The 14,820-nt window shown below is 38.9% G+C and overlaps 1 protein-coding gene across 1 annotated transcript; it reads right to left on the reverse strand.

Annotated features, from left to right (window-relative positions):
- Window positions 1-6,032: 6,032 nt before the first annotated feature.
- Window positions 6,033-6,827, reverse strand: LOC131177635 (uncharacterized). Its single transcript, XM_058142694.1, has 2 exons — window positions 6,463-6,827; window positions 6,033-6,411 (listed from the first exon to the last, which is right to left on the reverse strand). The coding sequence occupies exons 1-2, from the start codon at window positions 6,825-6,827 to the stop codon at window positions 6,033-6,035; spliced, it is 744 nt and encodes a 247-aa protein (XP_057998677.1).
- Window positions 6,828-14,820: the final 7,993 nt, after the last annotated feature.

Raw genomic sequence — 14,820 nt, forward strand, 5'->3', positions numbered from 1 at the left:
TACCTTCTTTAACCAATCCGATCTCGTCATAACCTTATCCGATCTGATCTTTAGTTATACCTTTATTTAACCGATCTCTTCCATCCGGACCCTATTACTATCCTATTTCTGGTCAATCCTCGCAACCGACCTCGCTTATCCGATCTCTTCCCCCTCTGGAATCTTTTCTCAATATAGAAGTGGGATACCACTGGATTTCCAGCTTATCGATGTGTCGCCTTAGGCCTCGCGAATATTAATGCTCGGATGAGTATAAATAGGAGGGGAGTTTGAATCATTCGCACATTTTGCTCTCTCCATTTCTTCAAGCCTCTCGACGCTCTCTCTCAATTCCCCTAACTTTTCTGGTGTAAATTTACAATCTGTTAAGAGTTTGATCTTTTTTCGATCAAATTTAACTTCATTTCTTGAAAATGAGCAGTACCGACGATCAGAGAGTTGCAAGCCCGCCCTCCGTTCACTTTTTGTGGACATCCGAAGAAGGTGATGAGGTTAGACCAGGTGGGCGATCCGAACCTAGTACAGCTATTTTTCCGATCACTAATTAGCCTACCGGGCCAAAGCAAAAATAGGCTCTAGTCATGAGGAAGGAGAATCTACTTATGGATGAACTCTCATCAGTCCTCGGCTTAGCCGATCTCGAGTCTATTAGCCAAGAATGTAATCTCCCAACTGACTCTTTCGAGCTCATTAGATGTCATGGGGATTTTTAGGCCGACCACTTCTTTGATGAAACGGACCTGATTGTAGTGTACGAAGAACAACTGAAGGCCAAACTATGGTTCCCCCTAGAGCAATTTTATAAAGATGTCTTGAAGTATCACCGAGTTAACGTTGCTCAAGTGCATCTGAACTTTTGGCAGACTCTGGTGGCCTTCAAAGGTCTTTGCCGAGCTAAGGAACTTGAGCCCATAGTAAAGGTCTTCGCTGAACTACATAGGCTTGCTCGACAAAAGGATGATGAATTCTGGTTTTTTCAAGCAAAGCCAAACTGTGAGCTCTTCACTGATCTCCCTTCCTCACTAAAAAATTAGAAATATTGATTCTTTATCCTTAGGAGTAAAGATTCCAATGGTTTCACAGGCATTCCATGTAGTTGGAATTACTTGGTCCCAAAGCCAGAAAAGAAGATCACTTTGAATGAAGTCGAGGATGCCATAGTGAAGGAACTGAAAAACCAAGCGATCACTCATAGATACTCGTGTTCAGATGTGATCATGGCTAAACTGAGATGGTGGATAATAAATGTGATCACCCACGAGAACATTGAACCGCAACTCTCTGATCTCAGCCTAGGGATCGGTAAAAACTTGAATATGAAGTCTTTTAGTCCTAGTGAACTCACTAATTTATTTTCTGTGCAGGTATGGCAGGAAGTGAGACAGCGAAGGAAAGTCATAAATGGAAGAGGGAGCTTGCTTGAAAGGTGTTAGAGATGAAGGAAGCTGTTGCTACTACCGAGGCATAGAGATAGGTTCTAGTGGAAGCGCCGAGCTCTCCAGTCTAAACTCAAGAACAGTTGACCTCGGAGGTAGAGATCTTCACTCTGGAGCCTCCCATTCAACCTGCTGAACCTCCTCCCCAGCCTCCAGTCTCTTTAGGTGCAGAGGGCGGATCTTCGGGATCGACCATCCCAGTCAGGCGACTGCTCCCCTAAGGTGCTCAAGTTCTACTTCAATCACTAGAGAGGAATCGCTCTGTACAGGGGAATACCGATCTAGCCAAGGTCTTAGGCGCTTCGATCTACCTCCCCGAAGATCGGACTCAGATGGGTCCAGAAAGCATGGAAGATATTCTGACCCAAACGATGAGCTTGGGCTTAGAAGTGATTGCGAACCAACAAATGCTCAGAGAGAAGGCCCATCTTTTAAGGAGGGAGATCATCAAGGCAGTCCAGGATGCAGCGGCTACGAAGGCCCAACTTTCAGCTGCTAATGACCAAATCATTGACCTGGAGGGGCAAGTGAGATCTTATGAAGGGAGAATGGTTCAACTAGAGAAGAAACTTGAAGATGTCCAGGCCTGCCGAGCTACTGATCTGGCTCGATTCTCCCAAGAAATAAAGGTAAAGGAGGATGAAGCTCTAGTGAAGGACGTTGGCACTTATGTGAATGCCCACAGCGATCTCCTTGCCGAGCTGGTCAAACGCTACTTTGAAGAAGACTTTAGTTGGTTGGAAAAGCTCGCCCCGGGTGTTGAGGTCGAGAGTGAGGATGAATAAGAGAGGGAGGAGAGTGTAAATGTTGAAAATGTAGCTAAAGATCGGGCTGGGGAAGACCCTTATGCCAAATGACTTTGTAATCATATCTTTTGAAATGAATAATCTCCTTTGTGATCAATTTTCTTGATGAGATTAGGAAAACATCAAACTATGTACAAGTACTAAATAGATTAGAAAGAATTAACTACCAATCAATTGAATAAAGTTGAACGTAGAACTAGATGATCCAGAGATTGGTTATAACATAAGACCGCACCTTAAAGAGATCAGAAAAAAAACCATCACACACGAACATGAGATCAAATAGCCCTGAGATCGAATATCGATTGAAACTTGAAACATTTGAAGAGTGATTTGTAAAATCGAAAAGGTAACTTGAGATTAGATCATAATTGAAGTACTTTAGGTTGGAATAATTATTAGAGATTGGATCAACTTTATTAATGGTGTTTGAACAATTCAGGTCAGATAACTGATCACTAAACTAACCATAATTTGGAATTTTGAGGTATTTGAACACAGTAAGATCGAAAAACAACAGAATGCAAGATCGGATGATCCAAAGATCAAACATCGATCAAAACGGGCCAAATAAAAAGTGAAGAGACCAACCTAACTTAAAGGTATATGAAAATAGAGTTTTGAAAACTTAAACATAGAATGAAAAGATCGGAGAATAAGCTAACTGTGCACGAGGTCGAATTGCTCTGAAGTCACATTTATTTGGAAAACGATTCAAACCATTATTGAATTTAGATAAGTGACCCCTGATCGGGTCGTAATTTAGGTAACTTATTGGGATCGGATGATGTTAAGATGGGAAATTCATTCACTGAAATTAAAATTGCTTCATAATAAGTTGTGCATTTAAAGGTCGACCAAAATATGGTCTCTACAGCTGCCCTTCTTTACATGTTTTCTATTGAAGGGAATAAAATTCTCTAATATAGGAAACATTTAAAGACATAGAACCATGTTTGGGCGGGTTAATAATAGAACACTGAACATTAAAATGCTAAAAATTTGAAATCAACTTAGATCTAGAATCCAGAGGTTGATAGCTAAAAATTTAACTTGCTGGAAATTTAAAATCAACTTGGATCTTAAATCCAGAGGTTGATAGCAGGAAATTTAACTTGCTGAAAATTTAAAATCAATTTGAATCTTGAATCTAGAGGTTGATAGCTAAAATTTTAAATTGCTGAAAATTTAAAATCAACTTGGCTCTTAAATCCAGAGGTTGATAGCTGAAAATTTAAATTGTTGAAAATTTAAAATTAATTTGGATCTTGAATCCAGAGGTTGATAGTTAAAAATTTAAATTGCTGAAAATTTAAAATCAACTTGGATCTTAAATCCTGAAGTTGATAGCTAGAAATTTAAATTGCTGAAAATTTAAAATCAACTTGGATCTTGAATCCATAGGTTGATAGCTGAAAATTTAAATTACTAAAAATTTTAAATCAACTTGGATCTTCAATCCAAAGGTTGATAACAGAAAATGTAAATTTATAAAGAAAACAACTAATTGTTACTAAGGATAAATGAATATGTTGACCTTGACTTTTAATTTCTTGCTAATGAACAAGTTTATAAGTATACCCTTATACTCAGCGTACAAAGTAGACCTGATGAAAGACCTTCATCCAATCAAAGTTTATTTAACGTGATCTTGAAGCCCAATGATCGATGGGAGAGACAAGAACAAATCCAAAGACACAACTCATTAGCTATCCTGACTCCATTATTCAGAAATATCGTTTACGGATGGCGACTCTTATCCTATTTCCTAAGAGTGCTATTTTAGGTTTTCACTCCTAGATTTTTTTTAGGATGCCCTTCGGGTTTTCATCCTTCACTCATTTTGCAGGAAGCGCCCTTGCAGGTTTTCGCCCCCTTTCTCAAGTTTTGCTAGGAGCACCCTTTCGGGTTTTTTAGTATTACCCCTGGTTAATGAGTTGATCACCTGCTGGTTATTTATCCCTTGCAATCTCAAAGCAATATATAAAGTTACCTATGCTCAAATTCTTATCTTATAATAGAACTTAGATAAATTAACAGCGCATGAACCAAAGTAAACAAACTAGAGGTGGACTATACATAAAATATGAGGATAATTGTATTATGATTTAGATGACAAAGGAACAAGGATACAGATTTAAGAGAAGAGGGTACAAAGGAAAATTTCACAAATTCCTTTCAGTTAACTTTTAAGTCGCTTTATCACCAATAATACAAACAACTGTTGAGAGAATCCTCATTGTCTTCTGGCCTTGAGCCCATCATCCAACCTTATCTCCTCCATTATTTCCGGCTAGGAGTACCCTTTGCGAGTATTCATTTTTAGAGACCCTTTTTTTTTAGCTAACTTTTCAGGATGCGCTTTTAGGTTTTCATCCTCCACTCATTTTGTAAGAAGTGCCCTTACGGGTTTTCGCCTCCTTTCTCTCATTTTGCTCGGAGTGCCTTTTTAGGTTTTCGCTCCTACTCTTTTTTTTTTAGAGGCATAATATCTCTTTACAGCATCCACATTTATCGGCCTTGGCAATTCTTCCCCATCCATGTGAGTCATGATCAGTGCATGACCAGAAAATGCCTTCTTAACCACATAAGGCCCATCATAAGTCGGTGACCATTTACTGCAGGGGTCACTTTGATTTGGGAGTATCTTCTTCACGACTAAATCCCCAGGCTAGAATTCTCGTGGCCATACATTTTTGTCAAATGTTTTAGCCATCCTGCTTTGGTATAACTGCCCATGACAAACTGTCGCTAATCTCTTTTCGTCGATCAGATTCAACTGATCCATCCTTGACTGGATCCACTCAGTCTCATCCAACCCTGCTTCTTTCAAGATTCTCAAAGAAGGGATTTCCACCTCAATTGGTAAAACAGCTTCCATTCTATACACCAGTGAGTATGGAGTTGCCCCAGTTGACGTTCTAACTGTAGTCCGATAGGCGTGAAGGGCAAATGGAAGCATATCATGCAAATCTTTATAAGTGATGGTCATCTTTTCAATTATTCATTTGAGATTCTTATTGGCAGCTTCTACCACTCCATTCATCTAGGGGAGATAAGGGGAGGAGTTGAGGTGACAGATCTTGTATTGGTCACACAACTTTTGAATATTTAGGCCATGTAAATTCTTAGCATTATCAGTGACAATCTCACTGAGAAGGCCATATTTGCAGATGATATTATTCTTGAGAAACTTCATGAATGTGCTATGAGTGTTGTGGTCATATGAGGTGGCTTCCACCCATTTAGTAAAATAGTCAATGGCCACTAAAATAAACCTGTGTCCATTTAAAGCCTTCGGATTAATTGGACCGATGACATCGATACCCCACATTGCGAATGGCCATGGGGCGATGAGGTTGTAAAGTTGGTGAGGTAAGACATTCATCGGGTCTGCGAAAATTTGGCACTTGTGACATTTACGGAAGTACTCAATACAATCTTTTTCTAGAGTAGTCCAGAAGTAACCCCACCGCAAGATCTGCTTGGCCATCATGTGTCCATTGCTATGAGTGGCACAGTTTCGCTCATGAGTCTCAAAAAGAATCCTCTTAGCCTTTTTTGCATCTACGCACCTCAATAGTTCACCATTGAAGCTTCTTTTATACAAAATTTGGCCACTGGGGAAGCATCCCAATGCTAATCTTCTAATCAGTCTTTTCTCATTTTTGCTTGCCCCAGGAGGATATTCTCTGGTTGTGATGTACAGCTGAATGTTGTAATACCAAGGTCTACCATCTGCCTTCTCTTCGATCATAAGGCAATATGCTGGTTTACTTCTTGTTTTAATTTACAACAGCTGTGATATTTGCCCTTCCTCCATTTGGGTCATTACTGCCAAAGTGGCCAAAGCGTCCGTGAACTGGTTCTTATCATGGGTAAAATGGGTAAAGGAGATTTCTTCAAACTCTTTAATAAGCTCAAAAAGATACTTCTGGTACGAGATCAGTTTCGAGTCTTTAGTTTGCCATTCTCCCTTGACTTGGTAAATGATCAAGGTGGAGTCTCCATACACTTCTAATTTCTTTATTTTCATTTCGATGGTAGCTTGCAAACCACTCACATAGGCTTCATACTCTACCACGTTATTAGTACACTCAAATTTTAGCTTGACAGCTATCGGGAAGTGTTTCTCCTCTGGGGATATTAATACTGCCCCAATCCCATTACTGGAAAGATTAATAGCCCCATCAAAATACATTTTCGATATATCATCTTACCCCTCAGTGTCTTCACTTACTGCATTGATGTACTCGTCTGGGAACTCGAAGTCTATAGCCTCATAATCATCGATTGGATTCTCTGCTAGGAGGTCTGCTATCACGCTCCCTTTTACTGCCTTCTTTTTCATATAGGTTATGTCATATTGTGAGAGTATGACTTGCCACTTTGCTATTCTCCCAAGTATGAACGGGCTCTTGAAGACATACTTGATCAAATCTATCCTGGAAATGAGCCATGTTTTGTGATTCAACATATAGTGCTTGAGTCGATTTGCCGTCCATGCCAATGCACAGCAGGTTTCTAGAAATGAGTACCGCAACTCACGTTCATTGAATTTTTTGCTCAGATAATAAATGGCCATTTCTTTTCTCCTAATGTCATCATGTTGCCCCAGAACACATCCCATCAAAGTCTACTGGACTGATATATAAAATCAACGGCCTACCGCTACCGGAGGAACCAATGCAGGTGGATTCGATAAGTATTGCTTGATCTTTTCGAAGGCCTCTTGACAAACTTCATCCCACTTCGACGAGCTATTTTTCTTGAGCAGCTTGAAGATGGGCTCAACTTTGGCTGTGAGATTAGAGATGAATCTTGAAATGTAGTTCAATTTTCCTAAAAAGCTACGCACATCCTTTTCTATTTTTGAGGATGACATTTCTTGAATGGCTCAAACTTTATCTGGGTAAAGTTCTATCCTTCTCTCACTGACTATGAATCCTAGCAATTTCCCTGACTTTGCTCCAAATACACATTTTCCTGGGTTCAATTTCAGCTAATATTTCCTTAGCCATTCGAATACTTTTCTTAACACCTGTACATGGCTTTCTGCTCCTCTGGACTTAATGATCATGTCATCCACGTAGACCTCAACTTCTTTATACATCATGTCTTAGAATAACGTGACCATGGTGCATGGATAGGTAGCCCCAGCATTCTTCAATCTGAAGGGCATAACTCAATAACAAAACACCCCCCACTGGGTGATAAAGGCAGTCTTCTCCTTATCTTCTACATCCATCAAAATCTGATTATATCCCGAGGCTCCATCGACACATGAACAATCTCCCTAGTCCTGTTGCATTATTCACTAGCACATTTATATGTGAGAGAGGAAAATCATCCTTCAGACTAGCTTTATTAAGGTCCTTGTAATCGACACATAATCTAACTCTACCATCCTTCTTCATTACAGGGATGACATTAGCTACCCATTTGGGATACTTCACAACCTCTAGGAACCCCGCATCATATTATTTTTTGATCTTATCCCTAACCTTGAGCAATATGTTAGGATTCATTTTTCTCAGTTTCTGCTTTCTGGGACTGTTATGGGAATCAAAGGGATCTTATGTGTTACTATCTGGGGATTCAGACCTGGGATATCATCATAGTTCCATGAGAATACATCAATGAACTCCTTTAGTAGCTGGATCATGTCCTCTAACTCCTCATTATTTACAATTTTGAGCTCCTTCTTATTCTCTTTAGTCCCTAAATTTAAAGTGCTCATCTCGTCTCCACAGGGCACTAAAGTGGGCTCATTTATTTCCATTTGCTCCTTCAAGGGTATAGACTCTTCCTCAGAATCGTTTGTATCCATGGCAATTATGGGACTTTCGAAATTAACATGGAGAATTTCGAAATCGATTGTATTATTATGTCTTAGTTGATCAAAGGTTCTTAAGCAGTTAAAATAAAGGATATTAAAGAATGGAATTTAACAACGGACTTTTAACTAAAAGAATGTATTGGAAACAGAATTTGAAAAATGCCTTGTTAATTTATTAATGTTTTATCATAAGAAAAGGTCCATTTACAGAATCCCACTTGTCACCATGGACAGAGTGAATAAGTATCGGTAACAAAATATACATTACTCGAAGAAAAGGAAAGGGATATCCTTGGCTTCCCAATTATCTAGCTCTTGGCCTTCTGCGATTGGGACGATCAGCTCTCCGGGTATAGGATTTGACTGTAGGACATTGACAGACATATCTGAGGAAGGTTCTTCGTTCACTTCTTTCACTTGTTCAATAATCGATCTGGTGAAAACATCTCCAATTTGAGGGACACTTCTTTTCTTTTCAAGTGATCTATCAAATCTCTGATTTTGAAGCATACTCCTCATCCAGAACCTCTTATCTGCCAGAGCACCCTCTTCATATCGTAATCCAGAACACCTAATCCTTTGAATAGCCGATACAGGCTCAATAATCCCTTACAACGTGGCCGTTAATCCTCTTCCTTCTTTGTAACCATTCTTCAGCATAACTTTTGTAACCATAGCTGTGGCTCCACGATCATCCAGATGGGTCCCTTGCAACTCTAATGCTTGAAAAGAACTCTCCAAGGCCTGCTCGGTCGCCTCTACGTAAGGAATTGATTAGGGCTTTATGACCAGCATGGCTTCCTCTCCTCTCACTGTAACTATTTTCCCTTTCATGATATATTTAATCCTTTGGTGGAGAGTAGAGGGAACAACATTAGCCGCATGGATCCACAGCCTTCCAAGCAGGATGGTATAAGCCGGCTCAATATTCATCACCTGAAAGATGACATCAAAAGTATAGGCTCCAATTTGGAGCGGGAGCTAAATACCTCCCAATACGTCTCTTTTTGTTCCATTAAAAGCTCGGACTATCACACTACTCTACCGCATTGAAGATGGTTCAACTGGAAGCCTAGCTAGAATTGCACTGGGTAGCACATTAAGCGCTGAACCATTGTCAATAAGGACTTTTGCAATAATGCATCCTTTACATTTAACTGTCACGTGGAGAGCTTTGGTATGCTTCAAGCTGGTAGGGTCGATTTCATCATCTGAAAAGGTGACAAATTTTAGTGCCTGGATCTGTCCAATGATCTTCTCAAATTATCCTGGTGAAATGTCGGGGGTCATGAAGGCCTGATTTAAGACCCTTTGTAGTGCCTGGCGATGCACTTCCATGCTCAAAATAAGTGACAGTAGTGAAATTCTAGCAGATGTTTTCTTTAACTGCTCAACCACATCGTATTTGCTTTGCCTCATAATTTGTAAGAGCAATTCCTCCTCACACTTATGCCCACTGGATTCTCCTTTTCTCATTTCTTTAGCATTCTCATTATTCTTCACTGCTTCCTCCTCCTTCTCTTTTCCACTATTCTTTTCTATTTCTTCAGGGCCATAAAATCTTCCACTCCTGGTAATGTATTCAATATCCCTATTTAATATAGGAGGGCTGAGGGTAGAATTCCCAGGTTATAGGAAGGGGCCTAGCTCTGATTCACATATTGACTGGGGTGGGATGATACTGTTCTGAGCATTGGAAGGTCCAATGTAGGTGAGCTTAAAGTGTGCGGGGGATGATGAAGCAATTGGCTGAGTATAGGTGTGGTTGAGAGTAGGAGTGCATGAGCTACTCATGACCTCTTGAGTAAAGACTTGAAAATTATAGTTCCATGGGACTATATGGGTGTTTGTGACTGGGAGCTGTTGGGGTGTTCTGATGATGACCTTCGGGGGTGTAGATGAGGTCGATAATGGAGGAAAAGAGAACATGATCCTAGGGACTTAACCACTCCATTCTTTTCCAGTGGTGTTCACTTTTTTTTTCTTTTTTTACTTTCCTTTTTCCTTGACACCTCAAAATTTTGAACCTCACCAATTTGTTAACTTCATCTTGGAACCCCTCACACTCTGTCAGTACATGATCTAAAGCACCCCCATGGTAAGGACACCCTGTTCCTGATTGCTCTCCCTCAGTCTCTGTAACACCTTACCCCTCCGTAAGGCTTAACATAATCCTGTAGTATACCTAATGAATTACCAAACTTCGTCTACCGATAACCCATTAGATATACTACAAGGGATTTTAAAAATTTTCTTATTTCTTTTTACAGTGGTGAGCAATTTTGACTAGTGTTAAAAATTTTCTTTTACTGAAGTGAAACCAAATAACAAATATGGAGTATTAATAATTTATGTAAAAATTTCGGCAAAGTGCCGTCTGCATTTTGAATAAAACAGTTCTTAAAAAACCTGTAAAAAAAAAATACTTCCAATATATTTGTTCAATCTCAAACTCCAATAATAGTTCAACACAAATAAATTTCTCAACATTTGTCAAACTCAATTCAACATCAATTTTCAGTATTTCCAAAGATAGACTACAAAATGATTGAGTAGTTCAAAAGATGAGATAAGAAATAAATATATTACAACTTTAGTTTACAACTACTCAAGACCAAGTACAATATATATACATACAGTCACATACATTATAACAAAAACTACAAAAAAAGTGGTATACTCAATATACCCGGAAGAATCCCAAAAGTGTAGCACAAGCAGCCTACTCTGCTGCTGCATGCATCTGTCTACTGCGACAAAGAATGAAAGCTATCGCTGAGCCAATATCTCAGTGGTGCACAACATTAAGAAAATGCAATTTAAAACCATAAACCATAAATCATATAAACTGTGGATACTTAAAATCATAGTTAAATTCAAAAGACAGAGAATGTCATAAAGAATTAAACTCCATTTCATAATGTCTCAATGAATATCAATAAATCACACACACAGCTTAATCATGTTTCCAAAGTCCAACTCATCCCAAAAGCCAATGGCTAATGAATAATAACATAGCTAGCTAGCAATTATATGAGTACTCATCCTATTCGTCCTCAACTGGCACACACCTCAATACTTCAGTCAGAGAGGGAATTCAAAGCCAATTCGTCCCACTAGATAAGCTACCGAGGAATTCAATCAAATATACATGATAGCTGTAGTTTCAAACTATTTGCAATATTTTTCAAGCAATAAGTATCCATCAAATTCCATTCAAATAAATTTTCCACAATTTAAGCAATAACATACAAATTGTCATAATTTATTTCAATTGAAAATTCAAAAGAAATAACTGTTGTGCACAAACCTCTGATGAGCAGCCTCTTAGCCTTGACTCAGTGGTCTTTCCCCTTCTCTGAGTCTTTGCTAACTAAAACTCACAATTTAAAGTGTTTCAGTACTCATGTAAATTATTTCTAACAATGAGGTTCAATAACTAAATTTATTTAATACTATTGCTTTCATTAGTTAACTTATAATGTTGACCTTTGATGCACTCTAGGTGAATTAATTTTAATGTTACTAATATGTCACATTTTATAGTCCTTTAGTATTGGTATATGTTACCAATTTTATTTTCAAGTGTATTGCATTTTATTGCAATTTATCGATTTCGGTATACTGCTTTGAACTAGCCAGATGACCTAGTTTCCTCGGTTTTCGAGTTTTGGTCAGAATTAAAAACTTGTAGGTCTATGTCTTAGTGAACTTTTTCCATAAATTTTAGGTCATTTGGAGTTTACTAGACCAAGTTATGGTCATTTTACTATTGCTAGACAGATTGCACTAAAATGGTAAACTTAGGTCATTTCCGATTCTGGCAGTTTTTATACCCGAACTTGTGCAAGCATTTTGACTTGCTTATGGTCATTTCTAGGTTTGGTGGTCTTAACCAAAATTGTAGCCCTATGTCTAAGCTTTCCAACCATATAAATTTTAGGTCATTTGGACCTATTTTGAGTGAGTTATGGCCAAAATACCGACTGCTGTTCAAATGGTCCATTTTCAGGTTTGCAATGTCACCAATCCGAATTTGGTCAATTTTCATGTCACTTTCTGGACAGAATTTAGGTAGGCTTCCAACATGAAAGTTGGCACATTTTGTGCCTAGTTTCACCTTCAATTGGCCTCATACCAATTGGAGTCACACAATTCCATTTATAGCCTAAAACACATACTGCCCTTAACACATTTTTGAAGCATCAACCAATCACACATTCAACTAACTATACTTCACTTCCCAAACCTAATTCTGCATTTGTATCATACCACAACCATTCATCACTTTACATTATAGTCACTTTGGGCAGAATATACGAACTCTTCATACATCAATTACACTTCCATTTCACAATATCCAATTTCAATAATACGTACACATGAATACCTCTCATTAACACATCTAATTTCTCACCAATAATTACATACACATACTGCCATCCTTAGTACCATAATTCACTAAATTATTTCATAAATTTAAACACTCTACCATGCATCACAAGGCTGCCCAATTGCTCACATACATCAAGCTTCCCAATTTCAATACATAATCTCACTTTACATTCATAATTCACACATATACATAGAAATCAAGCTCTTATTTTTCCTTTATATTTCTTGTATTTTCCTCTATTGTATTTCATTATTTCATGTCTCCTCACTAACATTTAAGTGTAGTTCCAGGCATTTTAACTGCTCGGACAGACACTGGTCACCAGAACAGTAGAATGCACTACCGAATATAGGGGTGTTACAATTCTCCCCACCTTAAAATAAATTTCATCTTGAAATTTTACCTGGTTTTAGTCTCTGAACAGCTGTGGGTGCTGTCTCCTCATGTCCTCTTCATGTTCCCAAGTAGCTTCTTGGCCTGAATGATGGTTTCACAGCACTTTAACCAGGGGTATTTGTTTGTTTCTTAGCTGCTTCACCTCATATGTCAGAATCTCTATGGGTTCTTCCTCATATGAGAGGTCTGGATTTACCTCAATCTCTTTAACTGATAGAATATGAGATGGGTCAGATCTGTACTTCCTTAACATGGACACATGGAAGACACTATGTATCCTTTCTAGCTCTAGAGGTAATGCCAACTGATATGCCAAAAAACCCACTCTTTCCAGAACCTCATATGGTCTAATGAAACGAGGACTCAGTTTCCCCTTTCTGCCAAATCTCATAATCCTCTTCCAAGGAGAAACTTTGAGGAATACCTTATCACCCACTGCATATTCAATATCTCTTCTCTTCAGATCAATATAGGATTTCTGACTGTCTAATGCAGCCTTGAGTCGATCTCTGATCAATCTGATCTTTTCCTCTGTCTACTGAACAATTTCTAGGCCAATCATCTTTCTTTCACCTACTTCATCCCAACATAGGGGAGTTCTGCACTTTTTGCCATACAAAGCTTCATATGGAGGCATCCCAATGCTTGATTGGTAGCTATTGTTATAAGCAAACTCAATCAAAGGCAAGTGTGTATCGCAACTACCTTCAAACTCAATCACACAAGCTCGTATCATATCCTCCAAGATCTGAATTACCCTCTCAGACTGGTCATCTGTCTGTGGGTGGAATGCCATGTTGAAGTTCAATCTAGTTCCTAGGGCTCTCTGAAGATTACCCCAGAATCTAGAATTGAACCTAGGATCTCTGTCTGATACAATTGATACTGGCACTCCATGCAATCTTACAATCTCATCTATGCACAATCTGGCCAATCTTTCCAGGCTATAGTCCATTCGGACTGGTAGAAAGTGAGCAGACTTGGTCAGTCTGTCAACTATAACCCATACTGCATCATAGCTCTTCTGTGTCCTCGGAAGTCCCATCACAAAATCCATAGTTATCCATTCCCATTTCCACTCTGGCACTGGCAATGGATGTAACAAACCAACTGGTACTTGATGTTCTGCCTTCACTTGCTGATAAGTTAGGCATTTGGAGACAAAATCAGCTACATCCCTATTCATACCCATCCACCAGTAATGCTCTTTCAGCCCTCTGTACATTTTAGTTCCACTAGGGTGCATAGCAAAAGGAGACTCATGTGTTTCCTTCATAATGATCTGTCTCAATTCCTCATCATTAGGAATGCACATTCTACCCTGATGTAGCAATAAACCATCATCTCTCACAGAGAATTCAGGTTTCTTACCCTGCTAGACTTCTTTCAGTAGCTTCTGATATTTTTTATCACTCTGAGCAGCCATTCTGATCTGATCAATCAACACTAGTTGTACATGCCATACAACTACTGTCTGTCCCTCATCATCAATCTCCAAACTGGCATGCTGTGCTTTTAACTCATGTACCATGGACAAAGGAGAAACTTTGAGACTTGCCATAGTCTTGCGACTTAAGGCGTCAGCCACCACATTTGCTTTCCCTGGCTGATAGTCTATTAAGCAATCATAGTCTTTAATCAGTTCTAACCATCTCCTCTGTCTCAAGTTCAATTCCTTCTGGGTGCCCAAGTACTTCAAGCTCCTATGATCTGTGTAAATGTAGCATTTCTCCCCATACAAGTAGTGTCTCCAGATCTTCAGAGCAAAAACAATAGCTGCAAGCTCTAAATCATGTGTCAGATAGTTCATCTCATGCGGTTTTAGCTAGCGTGATGCATAAGCAATAACATTTCGATCTTGCATCAGTACACAGCCTAACCCATTGTGAGAAGCATCACTATAAACTGTGTATTCTTTACCTGGGGTAGGTAAAGTAAGGACTGGAG

This window comes from Hevea brasiliensis, unplaced genomic scaffold, assembly GCF_030052815.1.
Source record: "Hevea brasiliensis isolate MT/VB/25A 57/8 unplaced genomic scaffold, ASM3005281v1 Scaf68, whole genome shotgun sequence".
Classification (NCBI taxonomy): domain Eukaryota; kingdom Viridiplantae; phylum Streptophyta; class Magnoliopsida; order Malpighiales; family Euphorbiaceae; genus Hevea; species Hevea brasiliensis.

What these genes read in the sequence shown, in the direction of transcription:
- LOC131177635 (XM_058142694.1), bottom strand. Translation starts at nt 6,827, where the DNA reads ATGGCCATTTATTATCTGAGCAAAAAATTCAATGAACGTGAGTTGCGG. An exon ending in GTAAGTGAAGACACTGAGGG is followed by an intron (nt 6,412 to 6,462) that starts GTAAGATGATAT and finishes TAATCTTTCCAG; the next exon opens with TAATGGGATTGGGGCAGTAT.